The 14,397-nt window shown below is 32.9% G+C and overlaps 1 protein-coding gene across 6 annotated transcripts in view; it reads left to right on the top strand.

Moving 5' to 3' along the window:
• The window catches only part of LOC121431380 (fibrillin-2-like), a 66,825-nt gene that overhangs the window by 24,037 nt on the left and 28,391 nt on the right, over positions 1–14,397 (top strand). For all 6 annotated transcript variants that reach the window (XM_041628927.1, XM_041628926.1, XM_041628925.1 and 3 more), the window contains 17 exons: positions 461–571; positions 1,123–1,254; positions 2,094–2,207; positions 2,585–2,701; positions 3,411–3,527; positions 4,303–4,419; positions 4,940–5,053; positions 5,948–6,058; positions 6,249–6,359; positions 7,196–7,306; positions 7,898–8,008; positions 9,419–9,529; positions 10,172–10,282; positions 11,044–11,169; positions 11,576–11,692; positions 12,329–12,454; positions 12,958–13,086. In XM_041628927.1, the coding sequence (XP_041484861.1) occupies positions 461–571; positions 1,123–1,254; positions 2,094–2,207; positions 2,585–2,701; positions 3,411–3,527; positions 4,303–4,419; positions 4,940–5,053; positions 5,948–6,058; positions 6,249–6,359; positions 7,196–7,306; positions 7,898–8,008; positions 9,419–9,529; positions 10,172–10,282; positions 11,044–11,169; positions 11,576–11,692; positions 12,329–12,454; positions 12,958–13,086 (1,986 nt within the window). The remainder of the gene's footprint in view (positions 1–460; positions 572–1,122; positions 1,255–2,093; positions 2,208–2,584; positions 2,702–3,410; positions 3,528–4,302; positions 4,420–4,939; positions 5,054–5,947; positions 6,059–6,248; positions 6,360–7,195; positions 7,307–7,897; positions 8,009–9,418; positions 9,530–10,171; positions 10,283–11,043; positions 11,170–11,575; positions 11,693–12,328; positions 12,455–12,957; positions 13,087–14,397) is intronic.

The following is a 14,397-nucleotide window of genomic DNA, read 5'->3' as shown; positions in this document are numbered from 1 at the left end:
TATTAAAGTTTTGATTTAAGAATGAATGTTTCTTTCCAAGTGACTGCAAAGCAAATATATGATCTTGTCTAATCATATTAGAAATTATCTGAATATTGTATCTGTAACAAAGGTGGCATATCTATATTAATGACACAATTTGAAACTATTTTTAAGAGTACACAGCATACTTTAGTAAAGTATGTCGACATGTGCACCCTATCAAATTATTCACATGACAACCAATTAAATATACTAAATTTACAAGAAATTTCACTTTATTATTAATGCTCTTTGTAGTTTGTGATGAAATTCATTGGACAAAGTACATTGTAACTGTGTTCATAAACTACTCTAACTAATGTTAACAAATTTCTTTTCTGCTTTGGGTGTGAACTCTGACCAGTATTGTACATAAGGCATTTTATTACAATATATCTGATACCACAAGGGCAGCCTATATAATAATTTGTTATTACAGATGACTATTGCTACAGTGATCCCTGTCAAAATGGAGCGACTTGTAACCTGCTCTCCAATGGTTATACATGTACCTGTCCAGATGGATACCTAGGGACACACTGTGAAAATGGTATGTATGTACATATTGTTATGGCCAAGGGTGGATCCAGGATTTCATAATTGGGAGGGTCGCAGATAAGGTCTCCACTTTAAAAAAAGACTGATTTTATCCTCACTTCCAAGAGGGGTACTCAACCTTTAAAGGGGGTCATGTGTATTGCATTGTTATATTCATGAACAACTGTAGGTAAAGACTGAAGGGCACATGCTGGCTACATACTACATCTTTCAACACACTTATATACACTATTCATTGGTTAAACTAGTTTGCCGATTCGATTCTTTGTTGAGGAATTTCTGCCTTTATGTTAAATAATAATAATAATAATATTTGAAATGTATATAGCGCATAATAGTCAAAAGACTCTCTATGTCATCTTTTTTATGAATCCCACACATTGTTACAGACAGGCACTACACCAATTTTTCTTTTGATATATCACACATAAAACTTCAGTTTAGCAAAAGATAAGATATATTTTAACAAGGAATTGCACATAACTGAGTACAATATACAAGTAATTATTACTTGAATCTTGATGATTTTTTCATATTTTCCAGTTGATGCGTGTTTTGCCGGACCATGTTTCAATGGTGCCACGTGTAACACACTTGAGAATGACGTCATTAACGGAATTACAAATTACACCTGTACTTGTGTCCCAGGATTCACAGAATACAATTGTGATAGAGGTATGTACGTGTGTTATATGAATTGGTGCTGTTTCACAAAAGGGTTTAGGGTGACTTTGAGTTATGATGAAGAGACTCTAGCCCATGATAATTAAAGTGTGTATGGTATTCATAAATATATGGTAGTTGTGCATATCCTTGGAGCATGATCTGACCAATCAGTTTATGTGTTGTAAAACCCATGGCCCGTATTCTGAAGTCGAGTTTAGACCATGGTCTAACTCTGTACTAAAATTATGAACAGCCAAATATGTCAAAATTTTCCTTACATTGTATATGTCTAAAATTTAATTTAATCTTTCCTGAGTTGTGAATGCTGAAGAAAGCGACTTCAGAATACAGGCCCATGTCACTGGAAATTTAAAAGCAAGGAGAAGTTAAACTCGATCTCTTTGAGTGTTGAAGCAAATGATGATTCCACTTTTTTATGAATAGTTATATTAACTAAGAGTATAAAAATGAATCTATATCTTCTTCACAACACACAGCTCTGAGGGACACTTATTGATAAAATTCTATTTTCATACATGCAAGGGATGCTTTCTACGTTAGCATTGATGTTATTATTGAACTGTTCATGTTTTTAAAGAAACTTTCCCAAACATATGTCAAACTAAAGGGCTATTCAAGATTAATTTCCTATCTTCTCTCCATTCATCCTTTAAGTGATGTCTGTCCCCTGATGTCATTTTAAACATTTTGGCCATGATACCTTGTGAGTTGTTGCAAAATAAAAAATCGATAGCAACAATTGATTGACAATAATATGTAACACATACAAGTATATGTACGCTTCATGAAGGCTTCTGGTTTAAAATCAATTATTGTTTCTTTTATAGTTGATGAGTGTTTCACATCACCTTGCCGCAATGGAGGAGCCTGCTCATTGCTTCCTGGATCAGGATATCGATGTGACTGTCCAGATCCTTATATTGGTGATGACTGTGAAATCGGTATGTAGTATCTTCTTGCACATCATCAAATCATTTCATGGATCCTGTTGAGACAATAGACTACAAAGAAAATCATCACATGACCAGGCTATTATTATAGTTAACAGAAAATATAAAAATGAATAGTTATTTGGACTGGTCATGGTTTTGTTATGTTAGAAACAGTGTAAACTCCCTTAATAATTCTTTCTAAAACCCTCAATGATATGTACTATTTGTATATTGTCATTTTCGTAGTATACTATTTAATTATATTTATTGCTTTTCAAATTTAATGAATGGCTTTATTATGGTATCCTATTAAGTCAAATTGACTGACGAGAATACCTGGCCAGTTACTATTTTAAATCTTATGCAATTGATATTTCTAATTCCAGAGGATTTCTGCTTTAGCAATCCCTGTCAGAATGAGGCTACTTGTACATTGCTCATGAATGGAGCTGGTTATGAATGTGAATGCACTGTAGAATACACCGGAACACACTGTGAACTATGTAAGTACACCTGAATTAAACCTGATTCGTTTCCAAGCAATTAAGTCTTTAAAAAAAATAAATTGATACCATTTCATTGCAGAATTGGATCTATTTCATGGCTCCATAAGGTTAATTCTGGCATATTTTGGTTAGCAAAGGTAAAATTATGAAATCTAGCCAGAAAAGTGATCATGTAGCTGAAAATGACCAACACAGATAAAACACTTTTCACATGAATTATTTTTTTGTGACAAAAATATCTGTTTCAAATTGACCTTATTTTGTTGATTACAGGGCAATTACACATTTTTTTTTCAAATAATAATGATAATACATTTTATACATGCAGACACCTTACTGATCATTTAGTAACATTATGTGATCATTACCTCAAATGACAGCCATTTAGCGCTTCAAGTTTCTGGCACAGTTGGTTCATTTGAATTTCTATTTCATCTTATTTTACTTTTTCATCTGTTCATTCTTGAATTTGTCCTTGATAACTGCATGTTATAAGAATTTCAGTCATTTTACTCGGTGCCATATTAAAGATTTTGTAGACCTAGACAGCCCTTGGCTAGGCGTCAATCCGCACTTTGCCACTCTCCATCCAGGGGTAAATGGGTACCCTGTGGTTGTGAAAAATCACTATAGCTTGTCCATCATTGCAAGCATAACCAAATAATTGTTGCATTAACATCTGTTCATGCTTGCTCATGTCCTTCAGTTGACTACTGTTTATCTGGCCCCTGTGAAAACGGAGGAACTTGTCTGTTGGATATGAATGGAAATGGATATATGTGTGATTGTATAACAAGCTTCATTGGAGATTTCTGTGAAATAGGTGAGGTTCTTTAGTGATCTTATCATTATGTATTTATAACACAATGTTGTGATACCATGTAATGGCCCACAGTGGAATTAGATGTAATATAAAGGCAAACATATGTATTTGAGCCAAAAACTGAAGGATGAAGAGTTTGATTCAGTAGGTTCAACTCTGTTGATGTATGTAATAATGTGATATATATATATATATATGTGTGTGTGGAGCGTTATGGCCCAGTGATTAGTCTTCGGACTTTGAAACAGAGGGTCATGGGTTCGAATCCCAGCCATGGCGTAATTTACTTCGGCAAGAAATTTATCCACATTTTGCTGCACTCGACCCAGATGAGGTGAATGGGTGCCCTGTAGGATTTATTCCTTGAATGCTTTATCGCCTATATGGCCACTCAGCTACAGCCGGGGTAATAGTAATATACCAAGTATATTTCAGCGCCTTGAGCACATAATCAATGTGGATTTGGTGCTTTAGAAATACTCTATATTATTATTATATATATTAACTAGGCTTTGGGGTTGAAGAGTAAATGTTGAGAATTTAAAAGAGGAAGAGGATAAAAAGAAAGAGACAGAAATATGAATGACAGTAAAATGAAAATCCTGAAAAGGAAATCATGTCATGAAAATCTATTCGTATGCACATTTAGAATGATCACTATTTGACGCAGCAATTTTACATATATCTTTGCACTCTTACCCATAAACTCTTCAAAAAGCACAATGCGATGTTTATTAAATTCAGTCTTACATATCTAATTTCATAACATTTACAGAGGACTTTTGCTTCAGTGACCCTTGTCAAAATGGTGCTACATGTGACCTTGCCCCTGATGGAGCTGGATATAACTGCACATGCCCTCCAGACTACTTTGGAATACATTGTGAAAATTGTAAGTTTAACCCATTTAACATTATTTTTTATCACTACTTCCAAATATTGTGAAAGCCTTTAGATATGATTTTACCTTGAGTTAACTGTTTGAATCCTAGATTGATTCTTTATTTCATCATCTGAGCAATTCCATGGAAAAATAATATGTCATTTTTCTCCATTCTTCTCTCTGTGTACTGTGAAGCAATATTGTAATTTTAGAGCAGTACGATATTCAAATTAATGGGAAATGAAAAATAAGGTCTTTAGCTTTAGCTATCATTTTCTAGTGACATTACAGAATTTTCCCATTCTCTTGACCTCAATACATTGTCTGACTAATAAAATTTACAATTACAGATAAAATTGTATTTGAAGCTGAACAAAGCTACCACCATTATGTAGTAGGAATGACTTATAAACAAAACTTAGCTTAACAAAATTTTGATACTTCATATGTTATGTATTGTACCTGTAATGATAAATGAAATGGTTGAATCATTTTAAAATTTAAAATTTTCCGCTTTTTTCTTCTCTAGTTGATTATTGTTATAGTGAGCCATGCCTGAACAATGCCACATGTAATCTCCAAGACATCATCAACTATGAGTGTATCTGTACCGACAAATTTGTTGGTCGGAATTGTGAACAAGGTGTGTAACATGTATATAATGGATTTTCAAATCTTTACTGAGTCATACACAATGTAAAAAAAGCAAAATAATAGTATCATATATGTAGGGGAAAGTAGGGTATAAAGTAGGAGGTATAGCTTGTTTCTGAAGTGGAATTGAAAGTCCATTGGATTGTAAATGTGTCTGGAGGCCTAACTTTGGTGAATGTAATTGCAATCTTCCACAAATATTTGGCCATTATTCAATGTACACACATGTTTTAATATATACATCATGAGTAGCACAGTCCAAACGGAGTACTGCATTCTTTTATATGACAATCAAGTGCTTGCTATTAGACTACTACTCAAGTATTGGAATGTCTTTAAGCAAGGGTTTAAACTGTGATTGCAGTGTTGTGCATAAGGTTTGGAAGCTAAGGACAAGGTCAATTACGGTCTGACTGCTCATCAAGGACAAAGCCGAGTATTTTCTACCTCCAAGTATAGGATATTTGACTTGTATAATAAATTGTCAGTATGATAACGATTACAAGGATTATTTTAAATCCTGATACTTTTCTTTTGCAGAATAAAATTTTATTGTTAAGATATTTGGTGGTATACCCTTTCAGACTAAGATTTCTACTTACTTGGAGAAATGATCATAATGTCATTCTGATATATGTTTTCTTGGTTTCCTTTACCAGAATGAAAAAAAAAAGATGATGAATTCCTATTGTCCTCGATAGACCAATGAAATAACAAGGCATGGTGTAAATTTGAGTTAAGCAAAAAAGGGTTTTGTCTTATAGTGACAAAAGACATCTGGCTTAGATCAAACATTATTGACAGATTATCTTTATTCACATATATCATCTTATGGTTACAAGACATCTGTCAACCACCCTGGTAATATTTTTTTTTCATATAGATAACCATTGCTACAGTGACCCTTGTCAGAATGGAGGAACTTGTCTTCTCGAAGCGAATGGCTACCAGTGTGAATGCCCTCCAATCTTCCTTGGAGACTTCTGTGAAATAGGTAAGGAAAAATAAAATTACATGTATGATACCAACTTAAATCATTTACGAATCAGGTATTTCAAAGTGTTTCAGTTTTCTTTTTTAATGCTACCTGTAATGTAGCACACCGTGCTATACTAAGCATTTTTCTTTTAATGTTTCTCAACACCCGTACTTGATTTGTATATATCTGGTCATTTTATTTACAGAGGATTTCTGCTATGATATGCCTTGTGCGAACAATGCTTCTTGTCAACTTACACCAACAGGCTATGAATGTAATTGTACCCTGGGTTTCACCGGCCAACAGTGTGGTCTTGGTAAATATTGAATTATCTATTTTACAAATTTATGAATATTCAAGGGTTTATGTACTATGAAATGAAACTAACAGTGAATAGTCCAATCACCCGGAACATAATTGATATGTTTTTATTATATAGTTTTATTGAGATCAATACAAACTATGTATTCCATTATGAACATACATTTGATTTTGATATGCGTGTTATATTTACTTAGTTATCAGGAATTGGCTTAAAGTCATTTTCTCTTAAATTTCGTAGGATGGGAAAAACATTTAATAATGATATACATAATCACTTCAGTTCAATGTTAGTTATTTTCTCAGCAGAAAAATGTGTTAGTGTATTTGTGTACAGGAATGACAAGTAATATGAGAGAAAAATGGAAACTACAGAAAAGTTCATAAAAGCTTGTGATTAGTAGCTCCCTGTGCATTAAAATAGATCGAAATAAAATATATATTGCAGCATTTCATGAAAAAAAAATGTACATACAATATTTATTATCAAATGTAATTTTATTGTATTTGTGTGAAACATCATTTCATTTCACTGTGTTAGAGTTGTATTAAAATTTGACTTGAATATCATGTCATTATAACAATTTAAAAATGTAGGCAAATCTGAATTCACTTAATTCTGTATCTATGCAATATTAAGTGCCAGTGTTAATTTTTTCAATGTGATTGCTGACATTTTCTTTTACAATTTTGGACAAGCTTGTTTACAAGTATTTGTATCCAAATTTCTGTTTTTATCTTTACATTTTATTTCAATGTCCTTTGGATTTTTTTAAATTTTGTATTTATTTCAATTTCACTTATTTGTTTAAAAATAAAACAAATAATCAGTTGACCATTGCTTGAGTGAGCCATGCCAAAACAATGCAACCTGCCAACTAGGAGGAGTTGGCTACCTATGCGGATGTCTGCAGGGATATATCGGGACAAATTGTGAAGTCGGTAAGTTTATTTCTCTCTTCTGAATAAAAGGTCGATCATCCAGAACAAATCAATTTGTGTTTGAAGATTAAGTGACCATATAGATGTTCATTCTTTACAAAAAATATTGGGGGGAGTAATTAGCTTGCATGGTATCAAATAATTAATACCGGTATATAGGTAAATGGGCATTCTTAGACAAACAATTACTTGTGGGTATACAATGATTTGTGATTGGATTGAATTGGTAACTCTTGAGAAATATGAACTGCCTGACTTTTATGCTCTAAAAGCATGTTATGAAGAGAATAGACCTAACACTGGAAAAATCATGTCTTAAGACCACCATGTATTTCAGATGAATTAAAAATGCAAGTGATAGTAAATGTTTTTACTTCATAGTCTGAAATGTAGTATAATGGTAGAAAAGTACCATATTATTAAATACAACTGCTCAGTTCTAGATATCTTTGCATTGATAATTCGTTTCAAATTCTTCATATTCGAGGTACTTTATCTTTCCCATCTGAAGAAAAGGAAATGCAACAATCATAAAAATACACATTTCCACAAAGCTACTAATTATCTTAAACATGTTTCATTCCATTGCAGTAAACTATTGTTTGAACAACCCTTGTCTAAATGGAGCTACCTGCCAGCTTGGAAATGAAACATTTCTGTGTGTTTGTGAAGTTGGATTTCTAGGAGAGCGATGTGAAATAGGTTTGTCATTGGTATCACTATTCCACTTACATGATAATTGCCAAAAGTTTTTAATACTAATCATCAATACCACACGAAATAAAACCCCATGATATGTCATCTTCATTGCTGGAGAAAATAGGTTCTATTTTATTACTGTAAAGATATTTCATTTAAAACCATTTGAAAGGTGGTGAAGGAGGTTTGCTGTGTTCGTATTATTCTTAAAATAATTATATTTTGTACTTTTCTCTTTACAATATGTGCTCATTGGAAGTCCCATTTCATTCATGATATGTTTTAACCTTAATTTCTACATCACTTTAAATCATGTGGTATATTTTGACACATATAGTTTTTTATAAATTACATTATTGATTTTATGCTTGAAACCACCAAATTTCTAAAGGAAATGGCCGTTAACCTAAGTTAACCTCTGTTTAAAATGGCTGAATCAATCGTCAATTGTAACAAAACAGTATATACTAGTACGTTTCTTAAAGATGTACATTTGTTGGATCCAATACCTAGAGAATTACTGACTCAACACTTTGTCAAATATCAAAGGGCTTTTTAGGGCAACAAAGAGGTTGTGGAATAGACATTTTCTTACATTAAAGGACACTTAGTCCAAGACAGATTTCGACGTTTGGATTAAGAAAGCTGATGACTGATTATGGCATTTTTATGTCATATTTAACAACCCATACTGTAATGTATATGATGTAAATATTGAGCACTAATTTGTACCTCGAAGTTCAGCATTTACCTACTAATTCATAGGTCACTACCAGCCGAAAAATCCACAATAAGTCAGTCAAAACAAGTCCCTAGGTTTCATACGTTTTGGAAAGATATGTACATGTATTGTAAGCTTTGAAAAAATATCTAAAATATATTCAATCAACTGAAACCCACATTACTGCACTTGATTTAATGCAGACTTATTCAATGACCAACTTTTACATAACGGATGGAAATCAAGATTGAAGCGCAAAGATCACATACTTCATTCTGTCATATATTCATTGAACGTTTAATTAATCCAAAATAATGTTTTGATCCTACTTTTAGTTGAAATATCAATTTCTTATATCAGGCAAAACAAAAAAGTTATATCTTTGAGATAAGCTCACAGATAAAACTCTTATATTTGAGGCCAAAATAACACCTTTCTCTTATTTTAGAGAATTATACCATGGCATTTTCTGCAGCAACATAACACCTACTTTCAAAACCAAATAAACCCCAATCCTTTTTTACATTTATTCTGAGCTAAAACTGTGTTAAAACCCTAACTGTAACCCTATGCCCTCTGAGATATTAAGACCCGGAGCAAATAACGCAGGAGCATAATGTTGTGCCATCCCCCTCCCCCAGGTTAACTAATACATTTCCCTTCATATCCTTCATCACATTCCACTCCCACAGAGAACTTCTGTTACTCCCAACCTTGCATGAATGGTGGATCATGTTCACTGGGGTCTATTGGGTACAACTGCACCTGCCCATGGCCTTGGGTGGGAGACAACTGTGAAATACGTAAGTAAGGTCTCATCAATACAAATCCATAAAGTTTGGTGATCATTAAACCACGCCATAAGGCATATCACAATCTTGACTCCCATCTATAATCCTTTTTTTATGCAGTAAAAGTTACCTGTTCCCTTTTTTGCTGCCCTCCTGGTTAATGATGTTTATCTAATTATTGTTGATCCATTGGTTTTTCAACCTCATCTAATTCCCCAAATTTTGTACAGTAACACAAATACATTTTTAGAAAGAATTGACTTGTAATCACATTTCACACGTTTATATAAAGATCTTTATTACCCCATATAATATAGAAAGGAAGAACGAATTTAGTTGATTGCTTCTCTAGCTAGGCTAACCGGTTGGATGTGTGAGGTTCAGCAAGATATTGCTATTTATTATTTGCCTTGATTATATTAGGCATGTTATTATTCTTATTGTATGAATAAAATGAAATGATTATAATAAGAATTAGTGTGAGATTGCATGTTGTTTCACATATAGGTGTAAGAAGAACGTGAATTAAGGCACTGTAAACTAGCTATCAGATGACAATATCCCCCAATTGAAATGTTATGTAGCATGAAATGTGCTTTTATCATGGCCAGTCATTATACGATGATATATAACAGTCTACATATATTTCTTCAGCTATTCCATGTGATAGTAACCCCTGTCAGAATGAAGGCACCTGTGTTCCTAATGGAGCCAAGTTCATCTGTAACTGTAAACCTGGCTTTACAAGTGATGATTGCTCGCAAGGTGAGACGTTGAAAACCATTAAAGACTGGGTCGATTGTCACAAAGATTGGCAATCAATTGCAAATATTGGATGATAATTTTGATTCAGCAATTGCAGAACTGTTGCAGACTGTAAATGCGATTCACCATGATTCCAAGAATTTCAGCTTAGAATGATTGCTCCTCTGGGTTGCTACTGCCATCTTTCTAAGTTAATTGGGGCTTAATCAATTACCAGCATACATCATATAACAAAATGAGTTCATCATGTCATCTGAATCATATTTCTCAGGCCTCAGGGTATACTATAAACAATTGAAAGGGGGTTTCACTGATTACCTGCAAGTCATAGTTAAGTACCAAAATTAAATTGAGGGAGACAATACCAAAAAGTGTTATTTCAAGTTTCCTATTCACAGACTTGTGAATTACGGGGATATATGTCTTGTATTATAACAATTGAATTCCTAACAAAAGTTAATTTCAAGCTTTAGAAAATAAGACGGTTTATTGACTTTGATAGTTTATTCTCATTGCCACTTTTATCATAAACTGTATCTCTGTAAGCTGTGAAAAAAAAAATGTTATAGAAAAAATGTACTTCAAGAATAGATTATGCATGTATTTGAAATAAAATATATCCTCAGGAATTCCTTAATCATGTTTAGTTAAAAAAAGATAATCAGTGAAATAAAATTTCAAAAGTAGAGGTTTATACAGCACTTTGTTACCTTTTATGAAAGTGTTAAATAAATAATATGAATATTTTTTGTCATCAAAAGGATTTTACAACCCCTGTCTGAGTGACCCTTGCATGAATGAAGGAAACTGCACGTTAGTCAACCAGAACACCGCGTTTCAGTGTATATGCCAGTCTGGCTGGACCGGGTATCAGTGCGAGACACCATGTAAGTAACACAGAGAGCTGAATGTAATTAATTGCCTTGGCCCCTTATCACAAAGCTTAGTAATTTATTATTCTAATGATATTTGTGATTGGTTGTACTCGTTACAAGATCAATTTTGTATTACAAGAACAAATGTTGAATGCAATTAATAATACGAGCAATCGCCATGTTGTGTAAGAGGGTCTTATGAAGGGTATAATGAACATGCTTTCAACTTAACTATAATCTAATTCATGTCACAATCTGTAATCAGTCAATTGCAAATGTTTTCTCACATCTATTTGTGAGTCTAGCGCATGTAATAAACCAGCTATATTGCTGTGACAACACAATAAAAAGCACCATAATAGAATTCGGTTTTAAATGTTTGGTAAAACATCGGCTCATGGTTTCGTTTACTTTGCAGTTGTGTTTGATCCATGCCTGAGTAATCCATGCCTGAATGGCGCCAACTGCACAAGTTATCCATCTTTCTATTTGTGTCAGTGCCCCCCGTCTCACTATGGAGTGAATTGTGAAGTTTGTAAGTATATCATCTTAACTTTCCCCATTAATGTCATGGGTGGTTCTTCATTGGAAATACAAGTCTGTTACAAAAAGTTCTGAAACTTGAATATCTTTAGATCCCAGGTGTAAGTGGGATAGGATATTTTATTGTGACCTGTACATCATTCAGATTTATGAGGGTTCATTACTGCCCATCTCTCCTCCTGTAGGTTGCATGCTTTCTTTTTAGAGAGAAAGAGATTTGAGCTGTAGACCAGCAATTGCATGGAACTTGACTTGCATTTAATTTGTGTCATAATCATAGGAATTCTGAGTAATTTCTAAATCAACATTATGTTTATTTGGCTTCTGAGTAACCGTAGTATGACACCAATGCTATCTGAATTGATTCCCAAATTCCATTATATTTCTGACTTCAGGTTAAACACACAATTAAAGAGTATATACACATTCTGTTTTTTAAGCAATACTTTTTGTCTAATTTTAGCACTACCGATTCTTGGTCCTTGCCATCATGAATCTGGACTTAAAAGGTGTCTGTGACTTAAAAAAGAGTAATGAAACTCGCTGGTACACTTTTATGATTGGATCCTGGTTCTGTATAATTTAGAATATGATTATAAAGTATGATATTTGATTTCTCCACTTGCAGTGAGTCCATGCCACAGTGACCCTTGCCTAAATGGAGCAACCTGTAACACGATTGTTGACAGCTTTGCCCAACTCAACTACCGATGTGACTGCACAACCGGTCTCCTTGGACCCAACTGCAACATTGGTAATAACTCTATTATTTAATTGCTCATGGTGGGATAATGTTTACATTTCTATTATTTTCTCTGGCGTAATTAGTTTCCATTAAATTAGAAATATTTTTAAAATGAGTAACGGTCCGACGACTGATGGATGTGTCATGTACAAATTCTACAAATCATGTCATATAATCAAAAATAAATTATGCAATACTATAAATTTAAATAAAGTAATCAATAAGATCTTGTATTTGATGTAAGAATTGAAAGCCTTATAATCCAATAATGTCTGTCCTAATTTCTGCTTTCTATCTCAAGAAATTGGGCTACTTTACCATGTAAAAGAAACACCATTGTACTGGATTCATTGATTATGGCAGCCATATATTCAGTGTCACGAACATGTTACTGCTTTTAGATATAAAGTTTGCCCAGCTGATGTGTAATGTATCACATTGCATCTTCGATCACCAGTGACTTCCAGTGTTTAAAACCTCATTTTTCATTTCCATATTTTTCACTTTTACAGTTGATCCATGTTACAGTAATCCATGCCAGGCAGGAGGTACTTGTGTCATTAATATCAGCAATCAGGGTCTATATTCCTACTCCTGTGGATGCCCTATTTATTATGAAGGCATTAACTGTGAAATCTATAGTAAGTTATGATAATCCTAATTGATTTTTAGTCCTTATTTCAAGTAGATACCATTTTGAATGTTTTCAAAGTCTCAAGGTTATCTACTCTACAGTGTAACCAAGAAATAATTTAACCTGATTTTGATGGATAAATATTACCATCATCAAAATGTTTTGATTCCAGTTTGATAGAAATAGTAACTGAAATTTCTTCCTTAAAGTTTGAAGCAAATGAAATTATTAACGCATGGCAGGTAAAAGATAATCAATATTGAAGCATGTTTGAAATAATCACTGAAGAAACTTATGAGTGAATTTTACATGACGTTACACACCAAAATGCACCCTTACAAAGATCGTAATGTATGTGGGCAACAAAACATGAAAGTCCGAAAGTCTCACTTTTTAAATTAAAGTCAAGTCCACCTCAGAGAAATGTTGATTTGAATCAATAGAGAAAAATCAGACAAGCACAATGCTGAAAATTTCATCGGATGGAAAATAAGAAAGTTATGACATTTCAAAGTTTTGTTTATTTTCAACAAAATAGTTATATGAACGAGCCAGTTACATCCAAATGATAGAGTCGATGACGTCACTCATTCACTATTTCTTTTGTTTTTTATTGTTTGAATTATACAATATTTCAGTTTTTACGAATTTGACAATTAGGACCTCCTTGCCTGAAGCACAAAATGTTAAAATATTGTAATTCCAAGTGTTTAGGGAGGAATGAAACTTCATTTTACATGACAATGATGAGAAAATCAAAATATATCATATTTCATATAATAAAATACAAAAGAAATAGTGAGTGAGTGATGTCATCAACTCTCTCATTTGGATGTAATGGCTCGTTCATATAACCATTTTGTTGAAAATAAGCGAAACTTTAAAATGCCATAACTTTCTTATTTTACATCCGATTTTGATGTAATTTTCAGTGTTGTGCTTGTTGAATTTTTCTCTTTTTATTCAAATCAAGTTTTTGTTTGGGTGGACTTGTCCTTTAATCAACATAACCTAACACTTTGTTGATTAGGGGGATTTATTTAAAGAATGTACTCAATACACAATAGCGTAATGTGACGTGATTACATGACTAAACATTGCAAAAGTTCCTCACATACGTTATCTCATATTATACCTCATGCGCAGTCAAAATGAATTTTAAACAGAATTCATGTTGAAAGAAAAATATTGTACATTGTTTTCGAATTACTGTATGACATATTGGAAAACAGGACTGCAATATTGAAATTCTTGACCTTCATACAAGGAATAAATGAAAATGAATAGCTGTATTTTTAAAAAAAATAAGAATACTTAC

This window comes from Lytechinus variegatus, chromosome 17, assembly GCF_018143015.1.
Source record: "Lytechinus variegatus isolate NC3 chromosome 17, Lvar_3.0, whole genome shotgun sequence".
NCBI classification, from domain to species: Eukaryota; Metazoa; Echinodermata; class Echinoidea; order Temnopleuroida; family Toxopneustidae; genus Lytechinus; species Lytechinus variegatus.
The sequence above is the reverse complement of the archived record's forward strand: the minus strand, read 5'-3'. Positions and strand labels throughout refer to the sequence as shown.